A 13,010-nucleotide genomic window follows, 5' to 3' on the forward strand; every position below is an offset into this window, starting at 1 on the left:
TTCTAACTTTCAGGGAACCTAAATCTCTTCCTCAAATTGATTTACCATGTAACTGATCTACCAGAGCTTATGAAAATTTATTACATTTCATCTGGAGCCTCATTTGGGAAAAGGGACAGAGTTTCTTTTCAAATTATAACTCGAATTGTTACTGCATTCCATATGCACAATCAATATTGATTAATAATAATGAAAGGCAGCGCTGCCTTGAATCTGGCACAATACTGTCTTGAGGGAATCTTTAGATTATCAAGGGATATGCAGCTCCATGCTGTAACATAGACCACTGTGCTCAATTTTGGGCTTTTACGAACTGAAGTTTGTTCAGTAGGCTTTGGCTAATTTCTTTTGGGAAATCACCTCAGTGAAATATGTAAGTAGTTCTCAATTTTCATTTTTACAGGGGCACATTCACAAAATTAACACTTTCCAAGCCTCATTATCATCAGGAACATACCCCCACATACTCCCACTCACTTATCTACACACTTTAGATATTGCTGGTGTATATGTGACTTAGGTATTACAAACTAAGGCAGTATTTAGGTCTTGACCAGAAGTTTGAGCAAAACCGACCTCTTATGAAAAATACTGATTCAAGTTTATCCATCAATACTAAACACAATTATTCATGACACATTTAGGAAAAGGTGAGCTAGCCAATGTGTAACTGGGGGGAGGGTAAAAGACATACAACTGATTGTTTAAAATCATTTTTAAATCCTACTGGGTCCTTTTTTTTTTTTTTTTTAAACAGAAGAGAAGTTGATATTATGGCCCCAGCAATATATTCACTTATGACTGTACTTTATCTACATATTATTTATTTAAAAATGTAGTTTGTGTTATGATTTAAAAAGCACGACCTTAACTTTAAAAAAAAAAAAATTTTTTTTCTCTTTCTTTTTCTCCCCTTAACACTGGTTAACAAAATCTTTTTTCCTACCTATCCTAAGGCACCACACACCCTACAAAAGCCACTGAAGCACCCATATTGTGTTGGAAGAAAATTCTCTATGGGTCTTTTTCATTTCTTTAGGTCTTGCAAGCAGAGATACTGATAGCTTTTACTGTTGATTGTCTTTTTCAGGACGTTTGTACAGTGAACAATTTTGGAAGACAGCAATAGTTCTCCATACTGAGCAAAGGGTAGATTTCTTTTCCCCTTATAGCACAAAGAATTGGTCCTCTTGCAGCCAATTATTATCATTATTATTTAATTACTCCCTAAGCTCAGGGCACCTCAGTTATGAGGTAAACTCACTGTGTGCTTGTAGGTGTCACCTACCCCTGAACACATTGCCCTGTAGCACTGTTGGTTTGGGGAAATGATGCAAGAAAATGATAATATCGTGGTTCCTGCTATTTCTATGAGTAATAAACTACCCTTTGTCTCTGCCATCTATCAATAGCTATGAAACTGTGGCAGACATTTCACAGTTTGTCTCATCTTGTTTACCCAGTTTCTGTTTTCTGCCTGTATATGGATTCTCTTCTCAACTCACTCCTTTCAGATGAGGACTAAGTGATTGGCATACATTTGTTTTAGCTCAGCTTTTCCATGAATTTCTGTCTCTTTAGTTGATCTTTTCAGTCTATGGTCTCCTCTTCCCTAGGAACATCATCAGGTTACGTAGCATTAATGATCCGAAATCAGAGAGGGAGGATAAAAAAGAAAATTTGGATTGTAATTACCAGTTGTTATAGAGTGTTACTATTTGCCATTGAGTCAGTTCTGACTCATGGTGAGCCCATTCATGCCAGAATAGAACTGTGTTCCATAGAGTTTTCAGTAGTTGATTTTCTGGAAGCAGATCATCAGACCTTTCTTCTGAGGTGCCTCGGGCCTCCAAACATTCAGTTAGCAGCCAAGGGTGTTTAACCATTTGCACCACCCAAGAACTTCTGTATGTTTGAAGCATGGGCCCTTGAAAATCCATACGGCAGCTGGGTCTTATCCCCACCAGGAAAATCATTTTAGAGACCTGTTGGGTCTGGGCTTTGGAGATTGGGCTGTGTTGCCTTGCTATATGTCTTTCTTATTTGAACATTTTGACTGACTTTTTCATTTCTCAGTGCTCACTGCTAAAAATATTTCCTTAGTGACCCTATTAATTGCATCCCTTCCCATCTTTCCAACACTAATATCGGTGGACACATATCCAGATAAGTATGGCTAATGATAAAATGATCAGAAATTTCTAGTTACTTGCTACCTCTTATTTCAGAGAGTTATAGAAAGATCAGTACTAATCCAGTATAGTAAGTGTCCTGTCCACTTGTCAGAAATGCAGATTTCTAGGCCTTACACCTCTTACAGGGATTCTGATTCAATAAGTTTGACATGCATCCTAGATATTTTCCATTTTAATCAGCTTCTTTGGTGATTATGATGCAATTTGTGTGCCTAACAGTCTATGAGAGACCACCACAGAAACTGCCTGTTGTTCTCTGCAGTTGAGTTGAGTCCAATTCACGGTGACCCTTTAGGGCAGAGTAGAACTTCCCCATGTGGTTTCCTAAGCTTTAAGTCTTTACAGGGGCAGATGGTCTAGTCTTCTCACCTACAGATTCTCTGGTGGGTTCAGACCATCAGCCTTTTGGTTAGCAGTGAGAACTTAACCATTGTGTTACAAGGGCTCCTTAGAAATTTTCAACTTATCTGGCATTATACAGGTTTGTTTAGTCTATTTAACAGAGATAGTTCAGTCTCAAAGACATAGACCAGGTACTACAAAGTGTAGTTGGTAACACTGATTTGCTGTGGCCAACATCTCAAATTTCAGGTATATTTTACTAGTTATGTTTTTGCCTAAGTTACTCAAAGGTGTATATGAATATGAAACAACTACTAATTCATTGCAGCATTTCTGGATATATTTGGAACAATTTCTTCTGATCCATGGTACAAAACTAAGTATAAATTATTAGCAATTGTCCATATATAGAAAATATATAAATGGGAAAGAAGATTGAAAGTTGGAGCTTCTAAACACTTTGGTAAAATATCATTGCCCCAAAGATATTTTACTTGAAGAAATTAAATGATACAAAATTTTGAGAGAAAGGCTAAGGTGGTATGTTTAAAAGTACAGTCTGCTGCAGTCACTGTTGTTGAGACCATAAAATATACAATAGGATGTTAATGAAAAATTGTCTTAAACTAGTGTTTTGGGGCATTTAGAGAAAGGGTATATTATAATGGTATTGATCATTCTTTATCTCCTCATACTATGAATTCTTAATGGTGATATTCATGGAAAAATTCTTTCTTTAGTGTCCAAATTAAAAAGTATTAATTCACCACAGTGATAGACATAACTCTTTGAGTATGGTCCAGCACATTTCCTTTCTACCAGGTTTGATTGGGAGTTACATACTTAAATTTAGTCAGAGTACCAAACCAAACCAAACACACCGCTGTAGAGTTGGATCTGACCCATAGCAACCCCTCCTTGGGTTTCCAAGGTGATATCACTACAGAAGTAGATTGCCCAACCTTCCTTCTGAGGAGTGACTAGTGGGTTTGAACTGCCAGCCTTTTGGTTAGGAGTCAAATGCCTTAGGCACTATGCTATCAGAGCTCCTAGTCAGAGTACACTCCAGGTGATACTCATGAAAATGAAGAAATCAACCTTTGTCTACAGTGCTTTAGAGACAAGAATACTGCAGCCTAGAATGCAGGACTAGAGTGATAAAAGAAACATTTTAATCTCTACATCAAATTGAATTGTCATGAGATTGTGTATGACATAAAACAATATGATCAATATTCCCACCCATATGCTTTTCACTGCCAGTAGGTGGGCTTTATCATAAATCTTTTAATAAAAGAATAATACAAATGTCAGACATTATTTTTTTAAGTGTTTGATATTTTCTCTGAAGTTGGAATTCGAAAATGTAATAGGACTTACAGTTGACGACAACTTTTACTTTTTTCACATCTGGGAATGACACATCATTTTCCGCACTGCACTCATATTCCCCAGCCTGGTCTCTTGTAATTCCATAAATGTCCAAATATTGTCCATTTTCAAATGGTTTTGCTATGAGAAAAAAATTTCAGTATGTTTAATTGTTACTGCCTGAGGCTTCATTCAAGTAAAACAACAATCTCATGACTTGCTACTAGATATTGCCGACAAAACAATTCCAAACAAAACTAGGGAATTATAAAATTCTTTGTTCTCCTACATTCAGAGGAAAGCTCAGAGAAAAAATCAGAAGCTGAACAAGGCATACTATAAAAAGCATTTACCCAGAACAGGATATACATGTGTTCTTTTTAATTGATTGTGGTCTCCCAACCTTGTCACACATCAAATAGAACTCTGCACAATTCTATAATTGAGTTCCACAACCTCCTAGCAGTGTAGATGCAATTCACTAATATGACTTGGTCCATATTGACTTTTATACAGTATAAGCTAGCTATTTGACACTTAACCTAACTAAATGTTACTTTTCTTCTGGAGAAATCACATGCCCATACCCAAGTTTTCAAATAGCTTGATAAGAGTTGAGAGATATATAAAGTGGTTGAAATAGTTCAGTTTCCAAAATTATTAATGTTACCAAGAAAGGTACACAAACTATATATAATCCACCCAATATTCTCACAGGGGGAAAAACAAAACAAAACATTATTATCAAAGTAAGAGTTAAGAGGTCCTAATAACAAAATAAATTATCTTTTTTTAATTATTGTTGCAAAAATATAGGTAACACATCATTTGCCAATTCAACTTTTTTACCTGCACAATTCAATGAAAACTATTACATCAATCATGTCATGCAACATTACCAACAGCCATTGCTATATTTTCTATTCCCATAAACAGAAACTCAATGTAGCTAAACCAAGATTCCCTTCTTTCTCCTTCCCTCCTTCTCTCTCCTTCCCTCCTACCCATAGTAATCATTTTTAAACTCTGACCTGTATATCTCTGTCTATTTTAAATGTTTCATATTAGTGAGATCATAGAGTATTTGTCTTTTTGTGATTGAGTTATTTCACTCAGAATAATGTTTTCAAGGTTCATCTACGTCGTGGGATGTATCAGAAACTTCATTTCTCTTTATGGCTGAGTAATATTCCATTGTGTATATAGATACATTTTCCTTATCCATCTGTCTCTTGATGGGCATTTGAGTTGTTTCCACTTTTTGGCTTGCGAATTGTGTCTGTTATTATTGCTGCTTTCAGGTCTCTTGAGTATATACATGACAGTGGGATTGTTGGGTCATGTGGTAGCTCTATTTTTAACATTTTAAGGAATTGCCATTACCATCAACAATAGAATGAGGGCTCCAATTTCTCTGCATCCTCACCAACATTCATTATTTTCTGTTTCCGTGGTTTTTGTTTTTAATTCCACTAGCCATTCTACTAGAAGTGAAGTGGTATCTCATTGTGGTTTTGATACTAGGAAAAACATTGTATTTCACTAAACATAACAATAGATTGAAAATATAAAGACATATGACAAATAAAAGATTATCTCCAAACTAATGAAATTTGAAAACAAAAGATTCTTTTCTGAAACAATTAGATATCATTTATTTGAAAGCAGATAATCCTTGATCAGGAAGAAACCTTACTAGCAGAACCAAGGCAAATGGAGACTGAATTTCAAGAGTGGTTACTCTCATCCCTCCATGCACACAGGTCACAAAAATTCATATTTCAGTATACAATGAAAGGAACTGAGAAATGAAACAGTGCTTCCATTGGGTGGTCTGGCTTCAAAAGTCAACCTCAATTTTGTCTTCATTTTACCGTCTTTCCCAAGCTATTGTAAAAACATAGATGTTAGAAAAACAGTAAGACGATTCAATTTCCTTTGAATAAAACAAAATGAAATTTAGTTATGGGTCTCCAAATTACAAGTCCAAGTCAATTAATTTGTTACCCTCTTGTAGACTCCCTAGTCTGGGCCTAGATCAATAGCTGAACTTTCTGCCATCCACGTAATTATCGCTCTGCCAACTGAAATCTGGAGTGTTTAGAATTTAAATAATTATTTTTCCATTTATCTGTCTGATACCAAGCCAGAAGCAGAAGGGAGATATACTTCCAATATGGCAGCTAGCTTTTTCAGTTTGTAAACTTTGTATTTCTGAGGAAGTCTACAAAAGCAGTAATTTTCTACAAAGTCCATGTGCTTATAGTCTGATATTATAATAATTTTCTTAGCTCATCTGACTCTAATACACTAACATGATAATTATTTATTGTTCCCATATTTTACTCTTGTTTCAACTTTACAGTTAAAATAGTCTAGGTTTAAATTTACCTGTAAAAAAAAACCCAAATGACATTCAGGATGAGTAAAATCCTTATACACATCCAAGAATTTTCAAAGTATAATTTCAATGATAAGGTAATGGCAATTAAATTATCTAAGCTGATAGTTGGGAGCTCTGGTAGCATAGTGGCTAAGTCACTTGCCTGCTAACCAGACGGCTGGCAGTTCAAACCCACCAGCCACTCCTCGGAAGGAAGGTTGGGCAATCCTACTTCGGTAGTGATACTGCCTCGGAAACCCAAGGAGAGGTCGCTATGAGTCGGGGCCGACTCGACGGCACATAACAACAACAACAAGCTGATAGTTAAAAATGAAGTTAGCCATAAATGAAAGTATATACTAATGTGAAGCTTTTAAAAAACAATTTTATCAGAGTGAAAATTGTTTTCAGCACTAAAATTTCATTTGAATATTTCTATTTTTGTGTACTGACATAACTTTAAAAAGTGATAACAAAAAATGTATGCCTTTAATAGGAGATATACCATTGTGACCTATTTGAGTAATCAATTGTCATTTATCCTTACATAAATAATTAAGTGTGGTGGATGTAAGTGTATGTGTTATTGCTTTTGTGGTTTAAATATTGCATAAATATGAACAATAGCTTTTAAAATATTGGAAGATAGGAAGAAGCACATAAAATTTGTATGTCTACCAGGAACTAAAAAGTATAATGAAAAAAAAAATAGTTTTCAAAACTTAAAGAAGCAAGCCCTTATTCCATTGGAAAGAACTACATGGCAAAGTCTGAAAGAATGAGAGCAAGTGTAAGAAGATGTGTGACAAACTACTGACAATACAAAGACCACTACATTTCATACCCACTGAGATCATCATTCACATCTATTGAATATTGGTCCACCGGGGTTCATTGCCCAATCTGCATAGCCATACTAAGGAATCCTACTCTAACCCTAAGGAACTCTGGTGGTGTAGTGCTTAGGGCACTTAACTGCTAACCAGAAGATTGGCGGTTCAAATCTACCAGCCATTCTGTGGAAGGAAGACTGGGCAATCTACTTCTATAAAGATTTGCCACCTCAGAAACCCAAAGGAGATCACTAGGAATCAGAATCGACTCAATGGCAGTGAGTAAAGTAGTAGTAGTACTCTAACCCTGCCATGGAACAGGGTCCTTATTTACAATGACAAGACTTACTAGTAAATGGTATGAATTGCATAAGTAAATAGCTAAAGAGCCACTGACCAGAAGATTACTAGTAACCACATAACATTAATATAAAAACATTTATTATAAACAAAATGCAAGTTGCATGGTCAACATTGCATTTTCCCCCACCTGATTCCAAACATATCAAGCCATTCTGATGCTTCTATTCTCCTTGTTTTTATACAGTTAGCTGTGGTTCCATCTCAAACTCATCCTTCTTCATCTTTCAGTCTAATCTTACCAGTTACCAATTGCCATTGAGTCAATTCTAATTCATAGAGATCTCATGTATATCAGACTAAAACTGTGCTCTGCAGATTTAATCACTGATTTTTTTTAAAGCAGATTGTCAATATTTCACCTGAAATTAGGAAGAGCCCTCAGCAAACAATAGGAAATGGATTCTCCCCTATCTCCAAAACCTTCCAACACTTTGATTTTAGTCTGGTGATACTGATATTATACCACTGACATATAGAACTAAAATATAATAAATTTTTATTGTTCAAAGCAACTAACTTTGTGGTAATTTGTTACAGTAGCCATAGAAAATTAATAAAGGGTATCATTGGGCTAAAATCAGGATGTCTACAGGACTTCCAAAATAAGACTGCATATATCACACCTGAATTTTGAAACCATCTGAAGAATGTATCTGATGCACTGAACACCAAAGACTGAAGAGCAGATGAATTGTGAGATGACATCAAAGATACCATACGTGAAGAAAACAAAAGATCATTAAAAAGACAGGAAAGAAAGAAAACACCAAAATGGATGTCAGAAGAGACTCTGAAACTTGCTTTAGTAGCTAAATTGAAAAAAGAAATGAAGTAAAAGAGCTGAACAGAAGATTTTAAAGAGCGACTGAGAAGACAAAGTATTATAAAGAAGTGTACAGAAAGGTTAGAAAACCAAAAGAGAAGAATGTGGTTAATATATTTCAAGCTGAAGAAAAAAAATCCAAGCTTAGAGTTGCAATATTGAAGGATTCTATAGGCAAAATATAAAACAACACAGGAAGAATCAAAAGAAGATGGAAGGAACACAGAGTCACTGAACCAAAAAGAATTGGTTAATTTTCTGTACTTTCTAAAATTTAAATAACTCATGTCATTGAGTCAAATCTGACTCACAGTGATCCCTCCTTGGGTTTCCAAGACTTATCACTACGGAAGTAGATTGCTCAACCTTCCTTCCGAGGAGTGTCTGGTGGGTTTGAACTGCCAGCCTTCTGGTTAGCAGTCAAATGCTTTAGGCAGTATGCTAGCAGAGCTCCCTTCTGTACTTTCAGATGGTAGCATATGATCAAGAACCAATAATATTAAAGGAGTAAGTTCAAGCTGCACTGAAGGCAACAGAGTACAACAAAGCTCCAGGAATTTATGGACTACCAATTGAGATGTTTCAACAAATGGATGCAGTGGTAGAATAGCACACTCATCGCTGCCAAGAAATTTAGAAGACAATTACCTGGCCAACCAACTGGAAGACATCCATATTTGTACCCATTCCCAAGAAGAGCAATTGAGCAGAACGAGGAAATTATCAAATGATATCATTAATGTCACATGCAAGTAAGTCAGCAAAACTTGAAGATAATTCAAAAATGGTTGCAGCTGTACATTGACAAGGAATTGCCAGAAATTCAAATAAAAACCAAAACCAAACTCACTCCCGTCGAGTCGATTGCGACTCATAGTGACCCCTCCTTGGTATACTCCAAGGTGGTATCTCTATGGAAATAGAATGCCCAATCTTCCTTCTGAGGAGTGGCTGGTGGGTTTGAACCACCAGCCATCTGGTTAGCCATCAAATGCCTTAGGCACTACACCACCAGAGCTCCCAGAAATTCAAATAGGATTCAAAAAAAGATGTGGAATAAGGAATATCAGGAGGATATCAGATGGATTTTGGCTGAAATCAGAGAATACCAGAAAGACGTTTACTTATGTTTTATTGACTATATAAAAGCATTTGGCAGTGTGGACCATAACAAATTACGGATAACTTTGCAAAAAATGGGAATTCCAGAACACTGAATTGTGTTTCTATATGTCTACACATAGAGAAAGCAGCAGTTTTTCAAACAGAACAAGGGTATACTATGTGGTTTAAAATCAGGGAAAATGTGCTTCAGGGTTGTGTTCTTTTACCATACTTATTCAATCTGTATGTTGACCAAATAATCAAAGAAACTGGACTATATGAAGAAGAACGTGGCATCAGACCTGGAGGAAGACTCATAAACAAACTGATATATGATGTTAATACAATCTTCCTTGCTGAAAGTGAAGATGACTTGAAGCACTTACTGATGAAGATTAAAGATGACAGCCTGCAATATGGATTACATCTCAACATAAAGAAAACAAAAATCCTCACAACAGGACCAATGAGGACTTGAAGCACTTACTGATAAAGATCAAAGATCACAGCCATCATTATGGATTACATCTTAACATACATTTAAAAAAAAAAGTCATCACAATTGGACCAATAATCACCATCATGATAAATGGTGAAAAGCTGGAAGTTGTCAAGGAGTTAATTTTACCTGGATCCACAATAAATGCCCATGGCAGCAGTGTTAGAAAATCAAGTGAGCGACTGCATTGGGCATATCAGCTACAAAAGACTTTAAAGAGTTAAAAGATAAAGATGTCATGAGTACTGAGGTGTGCCTGACCCAAGCTATGGTGGTAGTTTCAGTTGCCTCATATGCATGTAAAAGCTGGACAATGTATATGGAAGACCCAAGAAGTATCAATGCATTTAAATTATAGTGTCAGCAAAGAATATTGACTATGCCATGGACTGTGAGAAAAATGAACAAATCTTTCTTGGAATAGGCACATCCAGAATGCTCCCTGGAAGCAAGTGTTTGGTTACTCCTTGTGCTGCTCTAACACAAAATATCACAAATGTGTGGCTTTAACAAACAGGAGTTTATTCTCTTACAGATTTGTAGACTAGAAGTCTGAGTTCAGTGTCAGGCTCTAGGGGCTGGGTGAAAGCCTCTTGACTTTGGGTTTTAGCTCTGCCTCTTGCTCCTTGCCCACTGAAGCTGGAGGCTTTCTTCACTCAGGCAGCTGCTGTCTGCTGACATTGACAAACCCAAGGTTAACAAGTAAACACACTGTCCCAATATTATCAAACAACATGGCAGGCCACTAAATCAAGTACAGAGAGAGTCCAAGATCAGCAGAAAACATGGCAGACTACTAAATGAAGACTCAGCTACATGCTGGGTCCAAGCATTCCCAAAAACTCAAGACCAAAGCTTCTCCTTGTTGTTGTTGTTATGTGCTGTCAAGTCGGTCCCGACTCATAGCAACCCCTCCTTGGGTTTCCTAGATAGTATCACTACGGAAGTAGATTGCCCCATCTTCCTTCCGAGGAGTGGCTGGTGGGTTTGAACCACCAGCCTTCTGGTTAGCAGTCAAGTCCCTTAGGCACTATGCTACCAGAGCTCCCAAGCTTCTCCTTGTATACTGGAAACAGACTAAATCCCTGAAGCAGCTACTCACCTGCTTGTAGCAGATTCTACTCTGGAGTGGAATGCCAGTCTCATCATGAGGAATAACTGCCACCAGCTGCCCAGCCACTCAAAACTAGGACTAGCCAAGTTGATATAAAACCTTAACTACCACAGCAAGTATGGCAAGACTTTGTCTCATATATTTTGCATGTTATCCAGAGGGACCAATCCCTGGAGAAGGATGTGCTTGGTAAAGTGGAGGGTCGGTGAAAAAGAGGAAGACCCTCAATGAGATAGACTAACACAGTTGGTATAACAATGAGGTCCGAGACAGCAAAGATTGTTAGGATGGTACAGGACTTGGCAGTGTTTAGTTCTATTGTACATAGGGTAGCTATGTTTCAGAACTGATCTTGTAGCAGAGTGTCTAAGGCACTTGACTGCTAACCAAAATGCTGGTGGTTCAAACCCACCAGCCACTCCTTGGAAGGAAGATGGGGCAATCTACTTCCGTAGTGATACTGTCTTGGAAACCCAAGGAGGGCTCACTGTGAGTCGGGTCTGACTTGATGGCACATAACAACAACAACAACACAGGGCTGCATTATTTTCTGGAGCCTTGTTAACTTGCTCATTCAGGTTCTTGGCAGAATAAATAGCGACCCCTCCTTGGGTTTCCGAGGCGGTATCACTACAGAAGTAGATTGCCCAACCTTCCTTCCGAGGAGTGGCTGGTGGGTTTGAACCTCCAGCTTTCTGGTTAGCAGTCAAGTGTCTTAGGAACTATGCTATCAGAGTTCCTAACAACACAGGGCTGCATTATTTTCTGGAGCCTTGTTAACTTGCTCATTCAGGTTCTTGGCAGAATAAATTCATGTGCAGTTATACTAAAAATGACCTCATTTCTTTTTTGGCTGTGAGTTGAAGGCTAGTCCCAGCTTCTAAAGGCTACCTTTATACTTTGGCTTATGGCCCCCTTCAAAGTCACTGTGGCTCTCCTCTTCCATTTCAAATCTCTCCTGTTTCTTCTTTAGTCTCAATTAGCTGACTCACTCTGCTGTTTCACTCTTCCACTTTTAAGGACTTACATGATGAAATTGGAGCTCTCGTAGCACAGTGCCTAAGGCATATGACTGCTAACCAGAAGGTTGATAATTCAAACCCACCAGCCACTCCATGGAAGGAAGACTGGGCAATCTACTTCTATAAAGATTTACCACCTCAGAAACCCAATGGGGGTTTCTATGAGTCAGAATTGATTTGGCTCATTTGGATTATACAGGATATTCTACTCATACCAAACCAAACTCACTGCCATAGAGTTGATTCCAGTTCATAGGAACCCTTTTGGGTTTCCAAGGTGGTAATTCTTTATGGAAGTAGATTGTCCAGTCCTCCTTCTGCAGACTGGCTGGTGGGTTTGAACTGCCAATCTTCTGTTTAGCAGTCAAATGCCTTAGGCACTACACCACCCGAATTCCTTATTCTACTCATAGCTAGTTCTTAAACCTGAATCACATCTTCAGATTTCCTTTATCATGTATGGTAACATAGTCCAGGTTTCAGTACTAAGGGCATGGACATTTTTGGAGGCTATTACTCTGCCTACCAAATTTATTAGTGTGGTTACAACTACACATAAAAATTGTAATTTGTTTATAATTTTCAAAGACAGCAGGAAAATAAAAACATGTAGTCTAATTTATAACATTGCTCAGTTAATTAGTCCCTTTGAATAGTATAAACAAAGTCCAGAAAAGTAAATTTAATTAAAGCATTCCTTAGGAAGCAAATGATTTTCATGAGACTGTACAACAAAACCAACATGTACTGTAATTATGGGAAATGTTGTTAGACCACAGAAATACCGTATTTTTATGCAAATAGCACATGCCTTCTACGTTTATTTGCTGTTAAAAAAAAAAAAAATAGTGTGTTTACAAAATACCTCCCAGGGGAAGGAAGCAGTTGTCAAGCAAAGGTAGAAAGCAAGGGTAGAAAGTGCTCGTCACTTGTCACTTGTGTTTTATATATATATATATAT

At 37.2% G+C, this 13,010-nt stretch overlaps 1 protein-coding gene across 1 annotated transcript in view; it reads right to left on the reverse strand.

The window, feature by feature from the left end:
• NEGR1 (neuronal growth regulator 1) overlaps positions 1-13,010 on the reverse strand; it is a 1,298,229-nt gene that overhangs the window by 409,960 nt on the left and 875,259 nt on the right. Inside the window, exon 4 of the mRNA XM_007948327.2 lies at positions 3,918-4,049. Within this exon, the coding sequence (XP_007946518.1) occupies positions 3,918-4,049 (132 nt within the window). The remainder of the gene's footprint in view (positions 1-3,917; positions 4,050-13,010) is intronic.

Source organism: Orycteropus afer, unplaced genomic scaffold, assembly GCF_000298275.1.
Source record: "Orycteropus afer afer isolate SDZICR_OR568_19922 unplaced genomic scaffold, OryAfe1.0 scaffold00213, whole genome shotgun sequence".
Classification (NCBI taxonomy): domain Eukaryota; kingdom Metazoa; phylum Chordata; class Mammalia; order Tubulidentata; family Orycteropodidae; genus Orycteropus; species Orycteropus afer.